At 23.5% G+C, this 24923-nt stretch overlaps 2 protein-coding genes across 5 annotated transcripts; one reads left to right on the top strand and one right to left on the bottom strand.

The window, feature by feature from the left end:
* Nucleotides 1-2241: 2241 nt before the first annotated feature.
* On the bottom strand, nt 2242-13785 carry LOC126901878 (dynactin subunit 1). Of its 4 annotated transcripts, none has more exons than XM_050678766.1 (24): nt 13392-13785; nt 13170-13300; nt 13066-13092; nt 12733-13006; nt 12279-12401; nt 10620-10794; nt 9683-10091; nt 9458-9617; nt 9186-9392; nt 8807-8989; nt 8507-8639; nt 7633-7823; nt 7430-7567; nt 7188-7373; nt 6893-7109; nt 4924-5123; nt 4637-4864; nt 4426-4582; nt 4134-4294; nt 3920-3994; nt 3671-3826; nt 3525-3614; nt 3297-3457; nt 2242-2551 (listed from the first exon to the last, which is right to left on the bottom strand). In XM_050678766.1, exons 1-24 carry the CDS (start codon nt 13575-13577, stop codon nt 2497-2499), a joined length of 4023 nt encoding a protein of 1340 aa, XP_050534723.1. In that variant the 5' UTR covers nt 13578-13785; the 3' UTR covers nt 2242-2496. The 4 variants fall into 4 exon arrangements, with proteins under 4 accessions (XP_050534723.1, XP_050534722.1, XP_050534725.1 ...); XM_050678765.1 differs by having other exon boundaries at nt 2244-2551; nt 4405-4582; XM_050678768.1 differs by lacking the exon at nt 12279-12401 and having other exon boundaries at nt 2245-2551; nt 4405-4582; nt 13392-13784.
* Nucleotides 13786-18284: 4499 nt separating this feature from the next.
* LOC126901881 (ubiquitin thioesterase trabid-like) lies at nt 18285-24504 on the top strand. The gene is made up of 11 exons (XM_050678781.1): nt 18285-18460; nt 18760-19003; nt 19074-19292; nt 19356-19500; nt 20256-20474; nt 20935-21140; nt 21221-21497; nt 21559-21803; nt 21875-22065; nt 22126-22274; nt 22339-24504. Exons 2-11 carry the CDS (start codon nt 18829-18831, stop codon nt 22415-22417), a joined length of 1905 nt encoding a protein of 634 aa, XP_050534738.1. The 5' UTR covers nt 18285-18460; nt 18760-18828; the 3' UTR covers nt 22418-24504.
* The last annotated feature ends 419 nt before the right edge of the window (nt 24505-24923 follow it).

Raw genomic sequence — 24923 nt, 5'->3', positions numbered from 1 at the left:
ATATATATATGTAGGTGTGTATGTGTAAATATAAATAATTCAATAATTTTATATTAAGTATTATAAAAGTTTATTTATTATAAAAGTATTTTTTGTTGCAAAATAAATATTATTATGAGTCAATTGAAAAATTAGTCATTTTTTACTAAAATTATATATTTGGAATAGCAATTAATTCTATGAAAAGACTATATAAATTAATATATTACATATAAATGTAGGGTAAATAATCCAAACATCAAGTTGAGAAAAGCGTAAACAGAAAAAAGGTCAAAAAAATAATAATAACCTTTATAAACTTTATTTCCATTATCAAAGCTTTAATCTCAAGTAATTAAATAATATAATTTACATCAATTTTTAGCTATACATGGTAAGATAATTTTGTGCAATAATATGCATAACATAAAACTTGTGCTAAAAATAGTTTTTTTGGCTAAGTACTGCAGTGCAGTACAAAGATGAAACAAGGTCGTGAACAATAAATACGACCTTGGGCAACTTTTGTAAAACTTAATATTCGTTACGATCAATAAAGCTAAATATAAGATATTCGCACTAAGTAATTCAATTTTAAAATTAAAAACTTTAAGGTTACTTACCCTTATCGGTCATCTTTTCCATTACAGTTTTCTATTCAATAGTTCAAAAAATTAAGTAGATTAAAACAATAATATTCTCAGACTAGACAAACGAGTTCGGCGGTCATAAAAAATTTGATCACTGTGTCATTAACTCACAATATTTCACAGTAGAACAACCACCATTAACAACTTAATCGATCACATAGTTAACAATTCAATTTTAAATATTGAGGCAAAAAGTTTATGAAAAAAATGTATATGAAATAGTCACTTGACGACTAGCCAATAATTTGATTTAAGGGGTTCTACAGTTTACATTTAGAGAGATAATGAGAAAACCACCCGGTGTGGTAGATTGAGTAAGCGGTGTAAGGGTTGTAAAATAACAGTGCAGCAAACATAATATACAGGCGTATAAATTATGGCAGTATGAACTTTAAACAAATATAAAAAGCAGAGAATCCAATATAAAAAAAGTGAATTTTAACTGTTATATAAAATTATTTATGTGATCATAATCATTAATTATTAATATATATATATATATATTACCCTCTAGAATTGTCACCAAAAATTAAAATTTCATATTTTACCAAGAATTGTTTAGCGTAATTTCTATAATACATTTGTAAACATTAGTATAAATAAAACTTTATTAATAAATAATTCCAAAATTAATCAATAATACAAAAAAAATTACTGTAGAATAATTTTGATTTACATTTATTCTTTGATGTATCATGTACTACTCAATTGAATTCGAAATTTTATTTCTTTATAACGTATCAAGATTCGTTCATGATTTAATACATGCATTAAGTCAAAACTAAAAAAAGATTATAGTTGATTTCTTCTCACTAATCTTTTTTTTTACTTTTTGGGCAGCAAATATTTGTTTGTTAGCTGTGGTAATGTTTTCATATTTCCTTTTATTTTTTTTTAACAAATATAAAAGTTGTTTCTTAAAATGTATCAATTTAAAATACCCTAGACTATGGATCTTATTAATAAAAATACTACTTAAGAAAAATTTTTTATTTTATTTTAACACGAAATATGTTTGTAGAGACCCCCAATGTAAAATATCATGATTTAAATTTTAAGCAATTGCAAACAATCAAATTCTCATTTAAATCAGCTGTTAATTATTTGTCAAAATTAAGTGATTTATTACTTACCATTCAATCAATGTATTCTTTATACTCATAACTAAACCACTGATAGTTAGTTTATGTTTATAAATACATTAGTTATCATGTTATGATATATCATAAAATAACAAAATTCAATATTTCATTAAATTTATGGCATAGCCAGAACTTCATAATAAAAAGGGGTTCATAGAAAAAAAATCTACAAAATTTTATATTTTGGACCACATATTTCTTTTTCTGCTCATCACCATCTTTTACAAATGAATATTGCTGTCAATAGGGGATAATCCTCCAGGCTACACCACTGTATTTTATTAAATTATTAAACATCATGTTTAAATAAATTATATCACATTTATGAAGTATCTTTTGTTAATCAGTTATCTTTTTTATTTATATTTACAAATATTTATTCTTAAGTATTAACTCAATAATTATAAAAATTTTAATTTAACTAAGCAATTTCAAATTTAAACATGATATAAGAAAATTATTTTGCTTCTTTTTCAATTACAATTCATAAAATAGAAAATTTTTTTCAACATAATTTTATCATATAATATATAACATAATTTTACATATTATGTATAATAGTCTTTTGAAATACATAAATCTAATAAAATATTAAAAAAAAAAATACTTAAATCAAAATTACTTAATATATCATTTAAAATTATTAGTATCACAATAATATTTTAAATTATACAAATATTATTTTATGTAAAACCTAGCTTGAGAAAATAAATAATGAACCATATTTAACTCAAATCTTGAACTCCTAAAAGTTCTTCAGTAGAATAAGCAAAATTATAGCTGAAACAATAGATTCAGTAAAATAATACATTATATAAAATTATAGTTTGATAAAGAAATTTATACACTTTAATATATCTAATTTGTCACAGAGCATTATACAAAAAAAACCCAGTACAGTTGGAACACGCCAACATAGTTGGTAACCAGTATAAAGAGGACCATTGTAGATAGAAATCTGACTGATCTAACCTTCATTAGTAGATAATAATTTCAGAATTTAATCATTTTAATTAGAATTTAGTAATTGTAATTTATCAAAGCCATTAATATACCAATATGATTTAAAAATATATTTAGCTATAGCAGAAACATTTGTTTTTTTTTTTTAAACAAAATGCTAAAGCTTCCCTTTAACATCCTTATTTTTTGTACACTAGTACATAAAAATCCTCCCTGAAATATTTACATTTAACAATACTTAAGCCTTATTATTACTTATTTTTTCTGATAGGGGCTTTTTTTTTTTATTAAATTGGGGGTACCACCCCTTATTATATTTTTACTGTTTGTACTAAAGTATAAACAGTAGAAAAAAATAATTAATGTAGAAAATAATAAAAATAAAAAAATCATCTATTTTTACAAAAAATAGCACTTTTTGTTTAACTTTAGGGGCTGTTTATACATTAAAATTAAGTTGTGGAATCAAATTTTTTTTTATAACTTGTAGTATAATACATAGGTATTAATCAATTATATGTTTGTAAAATGCAGGATTTTTGATACACTATTAATAACTCACCGAACAAAAGGATTGATTTGAGCAGCATTTGTGATTTTCATTTGTAATGAAGCTAACATTTTAGTATCCATTTCCATTCTAATGTCAGAGGGTCCTGTCCAATTAATAGGTTTTGGTATCACAAACTCTGCAGCTAACACAGGCTCTTCTTCTTCTAATGCCTATTTAGAAATAAAAATATTTTTATGATTATAAGTTTAAAATTAATAATAATTTTAAATCTTTTACTTTCTTAAGTGCAGGAGTAGGGAAGGTAGTTATGTCAGTTTCAATACAACCAAACTGTTGACGACTTATAATTTCTTTATTAAAATTATCCTAAAAAAGAATAATTATCAAAATAATACATAATACATTTTACAACATATATTTACTTGTAAAGCATCTAATCTTTTTTTTAACTGTTTCCATTGCAAATTATTATCAATTAATTGTTTAGCAGAAACATTTTGATCTGGTATTATTTTTCTTCCTGGAACTCTTTTAGTAACATCCACAACACTTATGTTCTTTAATGTCTTTTGGAAATCCTGTAAAATTGTTATTTATAAATATATAAAAATGTAAAAATATAAATTATTTTCATGAAAGTTTATGAAGTTTAAAGATCTGTTCTTACATACATTTAAAATATCATTTCCTTCTTTTCTTAACTTCATAATACGTTCTTTTTCTTCTTCGGATGGTTTATCAGGTACCTTAAAAATAACATTAGAATACAATTAACTCACAAAGCAGGTACTATTATCATGAATCAACAAGTAAAATAACAAGCTAATAAAATAAAAACTTGTCCTGAGGCTAAACAAATTATATCATTACTACCACGATACATACTGGCAATGGTTTCAATTGTGAAAATAGTTTTTTACAGTAATTATCTTCAAGGTTAGCCCTTTGATTTATTTCATGTTTTAAAGCCATTTTAGTCAATTTCAATTCGTTCATTAAAAATGGAGATTCTTGATATGACTTATTATCATTTCCCATATTGGTAACTGTGAAAATATATGTTTTCTATAATTTTTATATTGTAAAAATGTTTTCTATGTTTAAAAAATAAATTTATATATATAATAGTAAATCATATAAAAAAAAATATATTTACTAGAAGCAGATTTACTAATACCATCAATAAGCATTTTTTTAGAATAGTTTTTAAGTTTATTTTTAAGTTCCCCTTTTTCGATTTCTAACGAATCAATGTCAGCTTGTAAGTGATCCATTGTTTCTTCATATTCTTTAGATTTTCTTTTAAGTTGCTGTTGAGTTTCATCGAGTTTTCTCTGAAAAAATACAATATTTTATTGAAACTGTTTAAATGATTATTTAATATTTACTTGTAATTTTTCAACTGCAATTTCCGATTCATGTATAGTAGTGGATAATTTCTTTTCAGCTAATTCTTTCCTAACATTAAGTTCACCAATCTCTTCTTGTTTAGTTCTTAGAGCCATCTTCAATTCTAGGATGTCATTTTCTTTAGTTTTGATGGTGTTCCTTAATGTTTTTGTTTCTTCTAACTCATTTTTAACTTGCTTAGCACGTTTTATTATTGGAGGAACCACCTAAAAGTAAATATAATAATTAACACATTTTTATTTTTAATACATATGAAGTCCATTACATTTGGCATTTCTGTAGAAGAGTTAGATAAATCTGCTTCTTGAACAGCTTGTGCTGCACCAGCTACTTCACCAGCAAGTGTCCCAACACACATTTTCAAACATATAGTGACTCCCTTAACAGCTTGATCTTTTCCAAATACTTTTTCAACTGAATTAATCATTACTTGCATAATACTTTTGCTATTAATTTTCTTGTCATCTAATATTTAGAGTAAATTATGTATTTTCCAAAACAGATTTATTAAATTTAAGAATTTTTAAAAATAAGAACAAAATATACTAATTTTAATAATATATAATAGTTAATACAAATTAATATTATTAATATTAATTTTTATTTTAAAAATATCTATACTTATGATTTATTTTTAAAGATAAAACTAAAAAATTTCTTTTTATAATAAATATGTAAAACATATGATATTTATCTTCATTTTTAACAATTTTTGATTTGGACAATTTTTTCCAGTACCACCCAAGTTATGATTCTGTATGTTTCAACAAGTGAAATAATATTTTATCTAATAATTTTAGTTTCAAATAATTGTAACATTAAACAAGTTTCAACAATTTATTTTTACTAAAACAAATATCAAAAAAAAACTTATTAATCCTCTATACTTCTTAAAATTTCAATATTGCTAAAAATGGCAAAACCCAGCACAGTGGGGTCGTGGCATAGATGATATCTGACAGTGATTAAAATCACTATCATAAAAAACGCTTCGATGCAAATCTATTGATAGTGTTTAATATAAAAAAAAAAATTTGTCTAAAAAGTAGGTCAAATGAAAGCTGAGAAAATAAATGATAGCTACAAAAAAAAAAAAAACATAGTAAAATAATATTAATATGAATTTCTTCTCACGAGAGGAGACTACAGTAATGGAATCCTTGATATTTATTGAAGTTATTGAATCTAAATGAGATAAAAATCAAATGAGTTAAACATTTTTTTTTAACTCAAAAAGAATTTAAAAAAAATTTAGTGCCATAGTCGTGAAAGACCCAAGTGTTACCGTCTCAAAAACCGTACGTCTCATTCGTCACTTAATAAAAATGGAAATTTAGCTAGTTCAAATTTTAAAGTTATTTTTCTCGACTTCAAAGAAACAAAAAAATTTAAATATGATTAATTTTTTATACTATGTCATTTAGATTGATATAATATTTATGAAAATCAGTGTAATCCCCTTATAATAAAATAAAATACAAAACCAAGAATTTTAACACAATAATAGCATATTTTTAAATACGGTAGCTATTTTCACCATGTATTCTCCTAATAAGATATTTTAAAATAAAATAAAATACAAAACCTAGAATTTAATAGAAAAANTTTTTAAGGGTAATTTCTTCAACTAGATACGATTTGTGATCTTTTGACGTATTGTTGAAAGAAATCGGTCCAATGAGAGCTGAGAAAAAGTAGCAACAGACATAAAAAAAAAAACACATCATGGAAAAATTAATACCTTCTCAGCTTTGTATCAAAGCTGCTAATAATTAATAATTAATCAATCATCTAATTTAATTTAGTGATAGTTTAAAAAAAAAATTTGGAATTGCAGTTTATGAACTACAATTCTAAATTATTTTATTAAATCAATGGTTATATCATATGTGAAAAAATGTTAACTTATTTATAAATATATAGAAAATTTAGTAGTTTACACATTCACAGATTTATAGATTTTTGTATTTTAATAATAGTAAATTATGAAAAAGCTATAATTAATGTTTGATTTTCAACACTATTAAGGTTGTATAATTCAAACTAAATTTTATAAACATTATTTTTTACAACTTATGAAAGAAATTTAGAAGTATTCTTATTATTTATTTAAAAAGGTATAATAATGGACTCTCTAATGCATTGGAATACATATCCATTTTATAATACATCAGTTTATAATTACGTACACAATAAATCAAATTCAATTTGTAATATTTATGTTTAAATAGTACCTGCAGCCAATGAAATTTGAGATACTGCACTTCTGGCTGTTTCTCTTAAAACAGATATTAATTTTTCTGCATATTGTATAGTAGAACTTAGATCTACTTTAACAGAATTATTTATGTCAGCCCGTTTTTTTATTTGTTTTAAATGTTGAGTAACCACTTCACATGCAACTGATATATCATCACAAAATTTGGAAATGTTTGTTGTAGACACATCATCCTTTAACAAAATATAGAAGTTAAAAAAATATAAAATAAATAATAAACAATTGATGTAATTTTTTCATTTTCAAATTACTTGAATAACACATTTTATAATATTAGCGTCTGTTTGGATTGTGTTACATGCTGCAAACAATAATGATATATTATCTAATAATAAGTGTTCATAATGAGGATGAAAATCTTGAATTAGTGGTTTGTAAACATTATTGAAATAGGCTACACATTTTTCTAAATTCTCAGTGTTGACATTCTCATCCAACTATTTAACATTTTAAAATAATTAAATATTTTAAATAAACAAAACTAATTACATACTTGATCAATTTTGAGCATTTCAATATAACCATTAAGTACTTTTTCTTGAATCATCATATCTGGAAAAGATTCACCAACTTTAATTAATGTCTCTGGTGATGTTGTGTTCAGTCCATAAATAAATTGTCTTAAGGCTCCCTTAAATAATACAAAGAAAAAAATAAAGATTATACACAATCAATTAAATTTATATATAAAAATACCTGTAAATTATACAAGTAAAATGATAACCTAGAACGCGTAGAAAATTGTTCAGCAGAGTGATCTTTCATTAATGTTTCTTTAGTTATTTCTTGTATATCCGGATATTTGTCTCGTACATGTGTCATTAATATTTCACTCTTCCAAATCATTCGAGGTAGTAGCAAAAGTGACAAGATAGCATCGTAATCACCTATAAATAATTAATTATACAAAATATTTAAAAAAATAGTTCTTTAACTTATTTAAAAAAAAAATAGTAAAGTTTAATAAATTATAATTATATAATCAAATAACAACTATTTTTTAATTTAATAATACTCTTAATACAGTCTTCATGTTAAAAAATAATCAAATAAATAGAATGTATAGTGTATTTGTAATAAGAATAGTATGTTTTAGTTGTGAAATGCATGTACATAGCGTGATCAAAATTTAGTATAATACATAGATAATATTAAATCTAATTAATAAAAATATAATAAATTATAATTAAAAAAATTATACTAAAAAAAAATATATTTACTGTATTTTAACGTTTAGGTCAGTCATTCATGCCTCAATAGGCCCTCAAAATTTATAAGTTCTGGGGACCATCCCCCCATTTATCCAGGCTTAAAAATATTTTAAGTCTTGCTAACTTTGATTAAAATATATGTCTATTGTATTTAAGGGAATTAAAACATCGTGTTATTAATTGTCTTCAGAGCCAAGAATAACATAATTGAGTTTTCATTAACACAATTTTTTGTTATTAAATGTTCAATTGAAAGCCAATATTAAAGACACAAATTATTTTTGGAAAGTACACATAATAAAATGACAATTTTTTTTTAATAATAATACATTTAAAAAAATTGTATTTCTTTAATGTACCTCCAATAGTCATAAATGAATCAGGCATATAAGCTAAAAGGTATTGTATATGTTGCTGCGCTTCTTGAGTTTCCATTCTACGTAGTTCTAAATCAATTGCTCGACTATGCGCTTTAGTTTCAGCAAACATTTTCTAAAAAGTATAAATGTATGTTTTCACATAGTTTAATAAAGAAATATAATTAATATAAAACAGCCATAACATCTAATTAAGCATAAAATATCATAATAGTTTCATACAATTATATAAACATTAAAAAATTTTATACTAAGTAATATGAAAAATATAATATATCTTACTTTGAAATCAAGCATCTCGGGTATTGATGAACGAACTTCATCTTTGGAAGCAGATTCCTTCATTAATTGAGCTTGCAAATCTTGATTTTGCTCACGCAATTCATTAACTAAATCTCTAAATTTTACAATTACTAAACTACGATCAGCTAAGCTTTCTAATGCGCGTTCTTTCTCTTTAATACACTATTAAAAAAATTTACCAAAATAAATTATTTAATAAATACATTTTAAAGTATAAAATGTTCAGTATATAAAAAAAGGATATTTATTATTTTCATAGTTTGTAGCAATAGACCCATTTCATTACTTTTTAATATTTAGTATAAATCTTATATTGCAATGAAAACAGCATATATATGAATACATTTATTAAACATACCTCTCGAACATTAGCATTGGCTATATCTAATTCTTCACGTAACTGCATTTCCAATTCCCTACTGTCTTCCTGTAATTGATCATTTATATCTTGAATAGCTTCAAGGTCAGTAACTGCCTCTTCAAGTTCTGCTACTTTATCTTCTAGATTTAATTTCTGTTGACCCAAAAGTTCAACTAATTCTTCAGCTCCAAGAGCGGCATCAACCTTTTAAATAAAAAAAAATTATGCATATTATGATCATAATTATAATTATTAATAACCATACATACCTGTTCATGTAAATCATTAACTTGAGAAGTAAGCTCTTGTACTCGAGCAGTTAACTTATCATTTGACTTTTGCAAATCAGTACATTGTTTTGTTTTTTCTTCAATTTCTCTTTGTAAATTCTGAGTTTGATGTTTTTCATGAGCAGACAAGTCACGCAGCCTACATTTAAAGAAATTATAATACAAAACAATAATAAAAAGGTACTAAAATATTTTTAAACTAACTTAACTAAAGTTTCACGAAGACGTAAATTTTGTTGTTCAAGTTGTTTTACTTTAAATGAATTAACACCATCTTCTGAATCATTTCCACTACCCTTTTCTAATTCTGCTTTCAACAGTTCTAAGTCTACAGTCAATTCTTCAATTCGTTCCTTAGCCTGATCTAACTCAAGTTGAAGGGTTTCAGCCTTAACTTCAGCCATTTCTTTATCAAGAGTTGCCATTTCCAAAGTTTCAGCAATTTCACTATATTCATCTTTGCCTTCTAAAGCCTCTAATTTTTCTAATTTAACTTGCTCTAATTCTTTTTTCAAAGCTGAGTGAGATTCCATAATTTTACTTTTAAATTCTGATGCTTGATCTAACTGAAGTTTCATCATATCAATTTCATGAGATTTTTCTTTAAGTCTTGCTAAAAAATCAAAATAGATAAAAAAAATTACAAATCCATTTTTTAATATTAATCTAATTTTAGTAAAAAAAAAAAATTTAATCAGTGTGAAGTATAAGACATTTTGCAAATAGCTATTACTATAGAAAACAGTATGATAATTTATATTCCGAAAAATAAAATTATAAATCTTCTTCAATAGAAATGTTTAGACTAAGGTGTCATAGTACATTTTTTTTTTTTTTTTTTTTAAATTTATAAATAAATGATTGAATTTTCATATTTACTGAAAACTTTACATAAATTAAAAATTAAAATTTTAGTATGTACCAATAAATAAAGGATAAAACATATTTTTACCTAAATTATTTCAGTATAATCATTTTAAATTTTAACTTTATTATTAATACTTTAATTCATTTTAACATTGTATATTTACTTATTATGTTAACATCATTACTTAAAAAATTAAATAATTTTCCAATCCAATAAGAGTTAAACTTGACTCTTATTAGTATCATAAATTATTTAGTTAAATGACATATTTACTTTTAACAACATCTAACTTTTCAGATAAATCTTGAACTTGATCTTTTAGCCCTTGAATTTCAGTAGCTTCAGCAGCTACCAAAGTTGATCTTTGAGTAGGAGTAGATACATTTGAATTAGGTGTAGCAGACTGACCTATAGTGTAGTGTGATTTAAGAGCTTCAACAAATTCAGTCTACATTATTTAAAACATCAAATTATTGTAAGTTAATAATTATTATAGTTGAATGTACACAAATTACAAATGATTGAATACTTTGTCTATGATAATCCTTCCCAAATTTTAAATATGTGAACTCTAACAAAACTGATAAATTGCATTTCACAAACTCAGAAAAATATGAAATTTTCTAATTCTATTATGGATTGGCACATAAGTTATCAGCTGATATGTGTAGATAAATTATGGATTCTGATGACATAATAAAATTTTAGGTTAAATAAAAAAAAATGTCAAAATGTTCATGTATTTAAATTACACGCTACATGAATTATAATATTATATTATGAAACAAATTATTGAAGGGATAATAAAGTTATATAAAATATATATATATATAATAGTAAATGTTTTATTTATAATATTTTGAGATTTTTATTATTTATCAAAATTAATGTAGGGTTTTTCATTTGTTAATTATAACTTACTTCTGCATTATATTATTATTGATTGAATTTGAAAGTATATATTTGTATAAATTTGAATTGGATTGGATTTTTTTTTTAAAGTATTATATAATATTATTAACTTTTTATACAATTAAATTAAACATACACATTTGTACTTGTATGATATGTCGGAGTTTGTGAAATGTATTATAGCAGTTTTGTCAGAGTTTAAATACAGCCCAAATTGTTATGTTTTTAAAATATGTCATTTATAACAGACAATATCAAGCTTATCAAAAAATAATACATTAAACAATTATGTTAATTTTTAAATAATTTTGTAATAGACATCTTGACTCAATATTATATTAAATTTATTTATTTATTGTTTTTAAAACACAGTTATGAAGTGAAGTTAGTTTTAAAAAAAGAGTATTTTTCTTTTTATTTCTAAAAGCATTCCATTTCCATACCTTTTGCCCGTGCACTATTTATATACAACACATAACATACAATTATTTTAATCAACACTCTCTTAAACAGATGGTTAGTCTAACGCAATATTGAGGAAAAAATAAATTTTCCTTGAACGAAAATTCTCTCTTCCATTGAGCTTAGAGTTTTTGAATTAACATATTATAACAATATTAATTAAAATTATAATTTCCCTGTTTGCTAATGACTATAACTTAATAAATCAATATTTTACTGTGTAAAAAGAAATAAAATAATGGCACCTAATTTATATTAAATATTTAAATAAATAGATTTAAAAAAAAACAAGACAATACTTCTGGCATTTCAATTTACTTTTAAATTAAAATGATTGAATATAAAAATCACCAGAATATTTTAATCATAAATTCACCGATTAAGGATAAAAAACCATTATATACAGAATATAGACTATGATAACAATTAATGTTTATAAAACTTAATAATAATTCTTGGATTTATATTTTAAAACACACTATAAAAATACATTACAAAAAAGTTAGAACACAAGAAAATCCCACTTAACTTTCAACTTTTCAATAAAATAAAAATTACTTCAGGATTAGATATATCTTTTAACAGTGTCAATGATTTGGTTATTTGTGTTTCAACAGATGATTTCATTTTTGGTGTAATTAATTTAGATAACCGACTTGGTTTTTCACTACTTGGTAATTGCTAAAAAATAATATACCTTTACAAAAGACTAGGTAATAAAATAAACTTTAGCAAATAATAAGAATTAATTGAATAGAGCCATATAACAAGAATTAAATTAATTTCATCATATTTTAGTTCAAAAAATTTCATGATTACATTTAAACATATAAGTACAATTTAAAGGGAAAAAATGAAGTGACCTTAGTGCTGAGTCAATTTTTATTCAAATTATTTGTAAATATTAATAATAAAAAAAACTATCAATGTAGTCAAACAGATTAGTAATTGTAAAACCAATAAAATTGTATTAAGACTCTAATACTAAAATGTAAATGTTAAAAAAAAATACCTCCACAAAGGATGATCGCTTTGGAGTTGTTTCAACTTCTGTAAATGAAGTTTGTGACAATGTTCTAGATGGTGCACGCATGGATGGTTGTGATGGTGTTCGGGTGGGTAGAGCGCGAGAGGGAGGTATTATAGATGATTGTGAAGGAGTGCGATTGCTTCCAACCAAAGATGACTGAGAAGAAGTGCGAGACACTGGAGATGTAAATGTATCATCTTTATTTTTAGAACCCATTGTACTTAGTCTACTAGTTCCAGATAACGACTGTCTAGAACTAAATAATAAATTAATACATTTAAAAAATGTATTAACATACATATAAATTTGACTTACACATTTGCATCTATCTTTTTTCGTAAGCTAATTAGTGTTAAAGATAAACACTTAATATAAAATATTTTTATGATAACATTTTAAATAATATTTAAAATACATGCCTACTAAGTCTAGACTTTGCTGATTTTGATGCCAAAGATTCTGTACTAGTAGCCATATCAAAACGAGTTCCATTTTCACCAATGAGGGTTAGATGAGATTGTCTTACAAATATGCCATGATTTTCTTCACACTAAAAAGCAGAAAACATACAATTTAAATTATTAATTAACATATTTTCACTTATAAAATATTATTATAATATAAAACTGAAGTCTCAATACCTCAAAATATGTTTTTGAAATGCCTTGACGATTTTTAATAATTCCATTATTTTTCCCTTTTGGTTCATCTAATATAATACCAACCCATGTTCCAGTTTCAAAATGAGTTGTTCCGATAAAAGCTACATTGCCTTGTATATTTTTTCCAGTAAGTTCAACTCGATTTCCAACCTCTAACTTTGGCATTTTAACAAATTAATCTACTTAAAACTATTTATCAAATTTTAACTACAAAAGAATTTAAGTTATTTAGAATGAAACAATATAATTTTGAATAATAGTTAAACTAAAATAAATTTGAAAACGCATCACAAATAAAAATAATATTAAACTAGTTCTCATAAAAATTTTACTTTGGGAATACCAAAATTAATTTTATAAAAACAAAACGTAATATTTTTATCAACTTTTTAATTTTATTATATTATCAATTTCTTTTTCGTGAAAATGATATCAAATTTTAATTAACAGTTATCGTTACCAGGTGTAAGTTCTACATCGTACTTATACCACAATTAAGTTAAAACCAGATCGTTCAATTCGGAATTAACTGACAATTCAAACCTGCCACAATGCAGTGTCACTACAATAACCAAACTTAGTTATTGTACAACATCTTTTGCTATAATTATTACATCAAATAATTGATTATGCATGTATACATGAATGCTGGCCGACCCCAAGTAGTTGGAATTAAGACGAGGAAGAAGAAGAAGATGTATACATAAATGTCAATGCATATTAATGAAATTTCAAGAAATAGTCAAAATTTGAGATACACAGAAAGTGCATCATTTGGCTTTATCTTTTTCTGTGCTTATACGATAATTAAAAGAATGGATGTACTATGTATAATGTGCAATCAATTTTTAATAATAATATTCTAAAACTTCATCAAATTTAAGATAACACAATGTACATTAAAATAAAAAAACAATAGCTTAGTGGGCTTATGGTACAGTGGAAACGTGGCATAGTTTAAACAAGTATAAATAATTCTGACAGTGATTAAAATCACTATCATAAAATACGCTTCAATGCATAACTGTACATAATGTATACTTTTATGAAATTGGTGGAAACTTTTTCTGATATAAAATATATTCTGATTAGTAATTCGTAGATTTATAAGTTATACATAATTAAATAATGAGTAATTTATAGTTTTTATAATAGTAATTAATATTAGGATAAAATTGATACACAATATTATATTATTGTAAATTTTATGGAGAAAATATAAAGAATTATAAAGTAATAGTATATTTTGTTATTTTTATGGCAAACGTATATAAAAATTGAAGTACTTGATGCAACATTTTTCAGAAACTAATTTTAATATAATTAGGTCTAAACTAATCTACAAAGAATTTTCATCAGTAACAAAAATATATATATTCGGAACCTATATTAGTACATTATAGGATATAATTATACAGAATATAATACTGAATATTTTAATTATAGTATCTATTTAAACACCAAAAGTTTCATGGAAATGATACCTATGATTTTTATTAAAATGATTTATTATTAATAGGAATAGAAAAAAGTAATGACAAATTTAATTAAAAATCACAACTTAAAAAACCGTTGTTTTTACACCAAAATAATATTATTTTGTTTAACTTCAGGAACCGTTAACATACAAAAGACAAGTCGATAGGACAATTTTTTTTTCTTTAACTTATAGTATGTTCACATAAGTTTTATTTTAATATATGTTTAAAGCTCAGAGTATTTACGAAACGTTTTCAAAACTTAAATTAAAAAAGTTAAGTTTTTGTGCAAAAGTTGCTAATTTAAATCCTCCCTGAGGGTATATAAAAAGTCAGATTTTCTAAAAAATTATACTAAATGAAAGCAAAATATTTAAGGTAATTATAAAAACAAAATATTTTGTTTCGTTCATTTTTAAACAAGTTATGGCAGTTAAAAAAAAAAAGTCAAAATTTAATGATTTTAAAAATCAACATTTTTTTGTTATTTCCATTATTTCCCTGTAAATGGTGGAAATACGAGTGGATTTTTTTCAATTTCAAGGCAATGTCTTCAACAAGTTAGGATTTGTAATCTTTTGACGTATCGTTGAAAGATATCGGTCCAGCAAGATCTGAGAGCGAGTGACGAAAGACATAAAAAAACACATTTTAATAATATTAGTACTTAATGATATAATAATACTATAATTCAAATAAAACACAATAAATAATGATTTATATTCAATTGAATNCTTTTTAGCTTCCCATCAAAGCTAACAAGAATATATTTACACAGAATAAAATCAATGGACTCTTGTAAAAAATTACAAGGTGTATATAGGAAGGTGATTAGAATAAGTCCATCATTTTTATGTAGGTAAATCACTTTTGTACTAAAATTGTGTGTACCTTTATCAAAAGTAAACTAAAAATTTTAATTATAGTTTTTATGTTTTTTTTTTTATACTTTTTGAACGGGTTTAACACTTTACATAAATATTTAAGTAATTAATATATTTAATGATATAATAATACTATAATTCAAATAAAACACAATAAATAATGATTTATATTCAATTGAATAATATTTTTAAATATTTCATATAAAAACTTTCAAAATTCATTCATTTTGAATAATTTATTCTATTGTACTTTTTGATACATATACACAAACGGATAATTAAACAAAAAAAGAATCAATTAACATGATTATGAAGTTTTATTACCAATATACACATTAATCAAATTAATTATACATTAATTACGCAATTAATAAATTAAAATTTTATTAAAATTGAGTCCAGTGCAAAAAATGACTTCATTAAATGATTTAAAACTTGTGAATGTATTTTATAATTTTGTAACTATACTTTATATCTATTGAATAAATTTAAGATTTATTAAAATACAAATATTATTTTTATTAATTTACAATAAAAAAACTAATCAAGGAAAATCCTTTGGTATTTTAAACATCTTACAATCTTCATCTTTGTTGGTAATTTTTTAGTTATTGCAGATTTTTACAATACAAACCTAAACCAATTTACTAATTATCATATAAAATAAAATTAATTGACGAGTACAATTTTCATAATATATAGATAGTCAATAAGTAAGGAAATGGGTTTATATTGTTCTGATTGTTTATAAAAATCGACCTGTTTCCTTTCTTACTTTCTTATTTTCACTCAACCGGCAATAGTTCTTATCACGACAATAAAACTGATAATATCATTATCTACAATAATATGGCTACCAACTTCTGTTTTTAATAAGAGTTTTCAAGACTTGATATTAATTTATAAATGTTATGAAAACTTAAATACTTACTATTGTTTTATGTTTGATGTATTTTGTAAGAGAAGTTATCTGTTATTCTGTTTCTTTGTTAGTTTAAAAGAATTTTTTTATTTTACTTCTTTCTATAATACTCAAATTTTTATATAAATTATTATTTGATAGATAAAAAGACTGATGAGAAATTTTTCTATAAATGTTAAAAATTTTAATGATTACATGTGTTCTTATGAAAATACTAATTATAATTTAAAAAATTCAACCGTCCTTATAACATACACATTGTTACTTTTTACAATATAATATTATTTATATTATAAATCTACATATTTGTATACATTATTTTTTACGCTCATTTTATATTTTATATTTTGTTGAGATTCGTTTATTTTGGTTTTAAAATTTTCGTTACTATAGTAAATGTGCAACAAAATCTGATCCCCTGATGAAGGCTCGTGTTCATATCGTGTTATCTTAGTGCTCATAACAATCAATCACAAATTTTCAAAAAATATACGAGATTGTACTCGATATGATTATTTTCCGTAGACAACTACGTTGCAATAAATTATTACACTTAACAAATTTAATTATCTTAATAAAAATAAATTCTGTATCACAAAGATAAAACTGATTGATTGACAATTATAATTGCTTTCAATTCTTCGAGGGAATGAGATCATTAATAAATTAAACTTAACTTAATTTAAGTATAATATTTTAAGCATGCAAAGAGTGTAAGGTCCCTAAAAATCTTGAGATCCCAGTGTTATGTACTGGGATGTAAGGGATATTTACTCATCTTAAGGAATAATCCTAAATAACATCAGTTTTTACTTTATTATAGTATAACTCAATATTTATTATTTATTCGTTCGATGAGCTAAGTAAATTTTTCAAATATTATAATTTATAATGTAATTGTTTCCAGAATTAACTATATAAGAACTCTTGAACTATTACAATTATCCAGTTCATTTATAGTATTCGGCTTTAATAAGTTAAATTGAAGCTCAAATTTAAATCATCTGAGATATTGCACATGGAAAATTTTTGCTTAGGTAATAACTTTTAAATTTAAGGATATTGTCATATCTATAATATTTTAGTTTCTTATTACTGACTATTGTAAAATTCTTTGAGGTATAAAAATCAATTATTTATTTTAATTTAATTTAGGTAAATATATGAAATAAATTTTAGCAAAATGATAATGAAAAAAATAATGCGAGGGCGTCGCCCCCACATTAAAACTATTTAAATAATAAATGCGTAATTGGGGATTTCCAATAATTATATCTACCATTCAATTTATATAAATATAAAATTATTATGTAATACAATGTACAATGTTAGCTTACAATAAAATTTAGATGAAAAATGCGTGTATAAAATAAGTTATGCTAAATTTAATTTGAGTTTTCGGTAAATTTTGTAATTAATATTAGCGCCTACATCAGTTAACAGCTGTATTTTTCGTTCTGGATATGTATCTAACTTCATATATGTAATGACGACACGACCAATTTCTTTGTAGTTATTACACATTTCCTATTGAACAAATCATCTTATCACAGTAATCATACTTAATAATCGTCTTTCTCTTTTTTATTGCAATTTTTCTGTGGATAATTGTTAGTAAATTTTATTATTATTATTTGTTTTTGATTGTAATTTATAGCACGTTATTATTTATAAGATTAAGATAAAAGAATCAAAATTTTAAACATTTTTGCTCCCTAAATGTTTTAAATGAGATTCTTCCATTTATGTAATTCCATTATAAAAGTAAGTCTATGTCGATTTTATTTTATCGCTATATCATTATAAGGTTGATGACAATTTTAAGTCGCAAAAAGTGAAGGCTAGGTTTCTAATTTAATTGAAGAGCCAATTTTTAATGGTTTTGAAATCTAAAAATAAGGTCATTTACGTTGATAATTTTGAAATTTATTTCTATTGATAGGTTTACTCTATATATTGATAATATTTTAAATTAGATTATAAATTGAAAAAAAAGTGTAGCTTTATTAGAATTACAATGGTTTTAGTATCACTGTTTAATTTTTCATTGTTTTATTATTTAGTGTTATGAGTCGTAATTTTGGATATTAAAGGATTCCATTTATTGTGAAGTTGGGTGTTTATTTGCAAAAATGACTTCCCAAAACACTCTGAAGTGGTCTTGCGATATATGCACTTATGATAATTACCATTCATCTCTTAAGTGCGTTATGTGTAGGACCCCTAAAAGGCAAGTATCTCAAGCTCAAGACATTTATAGCTTGCGTGATGAAGCACAAGTAGAACCACAAACACAATTAATTGAAGGTATGTCAATCTTTGCTAATTTTGAATTAATTAATCTATTTAAAGAATTTTATGCTGATTTTATGTACAGCTACTGGTGAAATTAGTAAATGTGAAAAAATAACTGAAAGTAATGTTGTTGGTGCATTAAACGAACAATTCTGCAACGATTTAAAAATAAATGACAGATCTAATTCACCAACAAATGAAGAGGCTTCATCTAGTTTAGATGTTCGTGCACTTGCTAAATGGTCTTGTTGTGCTTGCACATACCAAAATTGGCCTAAAAGTTCTAAATGTGTTATGTGTGGTAAATTAATATCTTAATTTTGTTAAAAGTAAATTATTAATTATTTATATGAATATATTGTAGGAACAAAGGGACCACGTAGAACTTCTCCATCTCCTGACCATGCTATTTGTGAGACACCTACTATTATTACAAAACGAGTTAAATCACCAGAAAAAGATCTTACAGCAACTATTAACACAGACTTAAATATTTGTACATTAAAGAGGTAAGTTTTTAAGTATTGTACATTTCATAAATAATATAATTTTACAATTTTGGTTTTGTATTCAAAACTATTGCTAAAATGAAAAATTGTAATTTTTTTCTTTTTTATTGAATCAAAATCATAAATAAGATATTAAGAACAATTTATACTGATATAATTTTGAAAATACAATAGTTAAAAATATTAATAATAGTTTAGTATTGACCTCTTAAGAACTATTTAGTCTTAAATTAGACAAAAATATTATTTCTTTGATATTTATTGTTGATTTTTATTTTAATTTCTCACTAAGCTATCAATTAGATAACTTCAACTACCTTAGGAATAACTATTATTTGTTTGATGTCGCTATATTATTTTATTAATTCTTTAAATGAAAAATATTTAATTTTTTTCATAAAAAATTGATTGTATAATAAATTGTTTATTAATATCTACTAAATATTTATAGGAATTTTTAGAAAACTAAACATTTTTATGAGTGGCACATAACTCTTTTCATTGTTGTTTTCTATATATTGCTGTATTTAAAGTATATTTTTATTTTGTATTTTAAGAGTATATGTATGCAGTTATAAGGTATTTTTACTATTTTTAAAATGTACCTTTATTAAGCCTTTTGTTCTAATTATTTTTTAGTATAATTTACTCATTAGGGTTTTTTTTATTTTAATAAAGTTTTTTAAATATAAACAATATAAGAAATATCTTGCACTACAGTCAGAGTTTTGGTATATAATTTTGTTTTATTATAGGTCTTCATCAAGAAGACGTTTGGATGAAGTGAATAGCAACTATGATCGTGCATGGCTTGCAGCATGTGTTGGTGTAGTTCAAGGTGATTGGAGTCCTATTGCTGCTTATTTACAATCTGGAGGTGATCCAACAAGATCTTTAACTACTAATGAAGTAACATTACTTAATAGACCATCGGCATTTGATACTGGACATACATTAGTTCATTTAGCTGTAAGGTAAAGAACTACATTTTTTACATTGTGCAAAATTTAATAAAAGAAAATTTTAAGTTAGAATTTTCCAAACAATTATTTTGTCTTATAAATTAAGATACTTACAGGAGGTTTGATACATTTGAAAAAAGTTTTAAAATTATTTTATTATTTTTAAAAAGTTAATGAAAAAATCTAATTAAGGTTAATTCAAGGGTACTTTTAATATATACATTTTATAAGTTGTTTTATTTTAATACATTTTTTTTTTTTTAATAGATTAAAACTATTAATTATTATTTCATAATATCACTATTATTGTAAAATATAATAGTCTGGAAAACCCTCTTGATAAACATAAGTGTATCTGGATGGTCTTTGTGGAAATTATGCCCACTCAATTTTTTTCATAGCTTCATTTATAAATTAATGTATCTTATTATAATTATTAATAATTACAAAAAATATTTTTATTTTTTATTAGGTTTCATCGCGAAGAAATACTTGCAAATCTTTTAAATGAAATAAATGCTACTAGTACCTCATCAACCATAAAACGAGTCCCATCCCACGTGGCTCATCAGCTAGCTGATGAAATAGGAAGGCATTTTCTCTCAACTATTCGTGTAAGAAAGTTATTAATGCCTTGTCCTTTTGTAACTGAGTTTGCAACATTCTCTTTACCATATGGTAAGTTATTGTTTAACTATTTTTAATAATAGTTTATAATATAATTATAAATCAATTTTTAAATTATTTAAATGTTTTAGAAATTGAAGAACTGCCTAGACCTGTACAAAGACAGCTACTTGATGAATTACTGGACCGTAATGTTCAACAAGAGCTAGAAATTGAAGAAGTACCACCTGTAATTAATTGGTCAACAGATATTTGTGATAGTTTATGTTCTAGGCTGTATGCCCTTTGGAATCGTTCAGCTGGTGATTGTTTATTAGATTCACTGATGCAGTCAACTTGGGGTATTTTTGATAAAGACAATGTACTTAGAAAAGCATTAGCTGATTGCTTGCATGAATGTAATATGTTGTAAGTGTATGGAGATAACATGTAAATAACGAAATTCATGATAAATTTTAACAAATTACAGATTTTATCCAAGATGGAAAGAATATGAAGCATGGCAAGCCAAACAATTAGAATTTTGTTTAGATGAGTATCAGTGGGCAGAAGATTGGGCTGCATTAGTTTCACAAGCAGAGAGACCTGGTTCAAGTCTTGCTCAACTTCATGTATTTGCCCTTGCTCATGTTATGCGCAGACCAATAATTGTGTATGCTGTTAAATATGTCAAAAATTATCAAGGTGATAGATTAGGTTATACCAACTTTGAAGGTAAAAAAATGTTTTATATATAAATTTATACCACCTATATTATATGTATAATTCTTTTAAAATATTTACAGGAGTTTACTTACCTTTATTGTGGGAGCCCAGTTTTTGTATCAAATCTCCAATCACTTTAGCTTATACTAGGGGACATTTTTCTTCATTAGTACCTGTTGAACCATTACCACGCGGAAAAAGTACTACATACTTACCTCTTGTTGATCATGATCACAAACTGTTACCAATTCATTTTGTTACAAAATCAGAAGTAATTATAATAGTTGTATTAGTATTTTATTATTATTATGTTTTTTTTATTTATACGTAGATGGGTCATGAAGAAAATATCTTACGACAATGGCTGGATGTCTGCTTAACAGATAATGGTTTATTACTAGCCAGGCAGCGATTGCATAAACGCCCATTGTTAGTTGCTCAAATGCTTGAAGAATGGTTAAACTATTACAGGAAACAAGCGTAAGTGTGATGAATTATTTTTAATTATTATTTAAAATATTAAACTAAAAATTTAATTTTACAGTCAAATGACAATTACACCTTTTTCAAGACCTATATCAATACAAGATTATTCTAGTGAAGGAGATTCAGATCAGGATTAGTGATAAAACAATTGAGTATCATTAGTGTAATGAGTTTCCTATGTTTGAAATATTAAATAATGTACAAATAAATTTTAAATATCTCAATAATTGTATAAACTTTATTAGTTTTAAATGATAGAATTTTCTTGATTTCTTTTATGAATACATAAATTATAAATTAATTATTATAAGAATTTTTTCATCTTTTTAACAGGGTTAATAATAGTATATTTTTTTAGTTACTATTTCAATTTAACACATTCTTTGAAGTGTGTTAACTTATATCTATATATGTTAAATAAAGTTAAAAAAATTAAAAAACAAGATAATATAAGTATCTTAAAAGAATCATCTACAAAAAAATATTGATTAAGTAAAACTTGTCTAATATTATTCGGCTTACAAAAAATATATTTTTCTTATATTAAGTAGCTTATGTACTAAACATCTTTGTTATTATTTTAAAACATTTAAAAACAGTAGGTGGGTGATATATATTTATGGACTAAATAAATTAAACCATAACTTTTAAACAAAAATCTATGTATTTCAGATATTTTATTATTATAATTATAGAATTTGTTTTATTCGTCATAATCTACAAATTTAAAGTTACTTAGTTATTATCTCTAGATAGGTTTTTTACTCACAAACTATTATTATGGTTCTAAAGCACAATTATCAATCAAATTTACATAACTATTAACTAAAATCTTTAAGTATAATAAAACAATAATTAAGAAACAATTCTAGTCATTGTAGTTCTATAAATACTTTCTGATACTTTATTTTAGTTTTCACATTATTCATACGAAAATTGTAATAAATTTTTACCCAAAATATACTAGTCTTCAAATGAAAAAAAATTTTAATTAAAAAAAATATAAATATATATCAGCAAACATTTTCAGTTTCCATAATATTATTTCATTTTAAATTAATCTAAAACACTGCCAAAATTTGATTTGCCTGAAAAACAATTAAAATATAAAAATAACTAGAATTAAATATTATTTTATATTTTTTGTACTTATAATCTTTAGTATCATACTAACATTTTGATTTTTTTTTCATGTTATTAATTTTAAATAGTTTTAAAATGTACATCACAAATAAAAAAAAATGTTTCAAATAATCTGAATTTTAGAAGGAGGCACATTTATAAATTTAAATAAAGATACAGATAAATGTATTTTGTTCTTTTTATTGTAGTAATAATTTAGCAGACAAAAAAAAAGTATATTATATAAAAACATTTTAACTCTTAAATTTATTTTGAAAAGTATGTATTTTATAATGAAATATTAATACATGTTTAGATTAATAAAATATTTTAATTTTAGAAAAAAAATTTTGCCTAGCATACATTTTTAATTTTTATTGTTACATAATTTGCTTAAATCTAAAAATTATTATGATATATAGAAATATTAACTTAAAAACTAGGTATTTCTATTACCCATATAACTGGCTACTCTTTTTCTTTTCTTTTTTTAATATTAATGCACTTAAAATGTTCAATTTTGTTTTAATTAATGAACAAACTTTGTGTTAAACCATAATTGCATAATGCTTGAAATGTGATAATATTATGTAAAAATTAATACATATTTCAGTTATAATTGTTAAGATTTATTTGTAAATTTAAAATGGTTGTGGACAAAAACCATGCACCTGGTCTGATATTATATTTACTTATTAATTTGTAATGTATCTTACTTATATGTTGTTCTGTATTTAAAATCATAATACAAATATATTTTTATTAATGTTATTATGATAGTGAAATATTGCTTTAAGTTACTTGATTAATATTTGTTGATATGTTTACTTTCATGAACTAAGTCTATGTTTTTGGTATTTTTAGTATAGTTTTTAATATTTTAGTCAGAAATGATTTGTAAAATTACCTATGCTTTAATCTTTAGTCAATGCTATTGTTTTAGTTATGCTTATGTACCATATGTTTTTATATGTTTGTTTTCTTTTAATTTTGGGTTTAAGATTGTTGGTGTCACTTTTCATAAAGTAATTAGATTGGGTTTTTGTTAATATATCTTTATTTAGTTGTTACAAAACAAATAAAATTTTAAATGTTTATTAAATTCAAACATTTCATTTGTTTACATTATTCCTATTCCATATTTCCATAGTTATTCTTGTTCAAAACAAAAATTTTAACTCTGCAAGATAGTAAGGTAACAATTGTTTTAACCACAAATTTATTGATATAATGAAAATATGAAACGTTTTCTAATTATATGAAAATTTAAATAGCTGCACCTTAAAAAAAAACTAGATTGAATTACTTGTTAATTTTTAATAGTATTTAGAAGTATCACCTTTCTAAGTTTGAATTGTAAGACATTTTGAAGACAAAAACTTAAATTTTTTGGTTAAATAATTTGTAATAAGTGAAAAATTTTAATATGCAATATTTATAAGGGATCGGATTTCTTTGATAACCTCACTCCTGAGAGACACTAATGTGCTATACATATTATAAAATCACCAAAAATATGTT

This window comes from Daktulosphaira vitifoliae, unplaced genomic scaffold (genome assembly GCF_025091365.1).
Source record: "Daktulosphaira vitifoliae isolate Bord-2020 unplaced genomic scaffold, ASM2509136v1 Scaffold_3, whole genome shotgun sequence".
In the NCBI taxonomy this organism is placed as follows: domain Eukaryota; kingdom Metazoa; phylum Arthropoda; class Insecta; order Hemiptera; family Phylloxeridae; genus Daktulosphaira; species Daktulosphaira vitifoliae.
This window is presented reverse-complemented; position numbering and strand designations above follow the sequence as displayed.

What these genes read in the sequence shown, in the direction of transcription:
- LOC126901878 (XM_050678765.1), bottom strand. Translation starts at nt 13,577, where the DNA reads ATGCCAAAGTTAGAGGTTGGAAATCGAGTTGAACTTACTGGAAAAAAT. An exon ending in TTAATGATTTACATGAACAG is followed by an intron (nt 9,393 to 9,457) that starts GTATGTATGGTT and finishes TTTATTTAAAAG; the next exon opens with GTTGATGCCGCTCTTGGAGC. An exon ending in CCGAGATGCTTGATTTCAAA is followed by an intron (nt 8,640 to 8,806) that starts GTAAGATATATT and finishes TATACTTTTTAG; the next exon opens with AAAATGTTTGCTGAAACTAA.
- LOC126901881 (XM_050678781.1), top strand. Translation starts at nt 18,829, where the DNA reads ATGACTTCCCAAAACACTCTGAAGTGGTCTTGCGATATATGCACTTAT. An exon ending in TTCTAAATGTGTTATGTGTG is followed by an intron (nt 19,293 to 19,355) that starts GTAAATTAATAT and finishes AATATATTGTAG; the next exon opens with GAACAAAGGGACCACGTAGA. An exon ending in AATATTTGTACATTAAAGAG is followed by an intron (nt 19,501 to 20,255) that starts GTAAGTTTTTAA and finishes GTTTTATTATAG; the next exon opens with GTCTTCATCAAGAAGACGTT.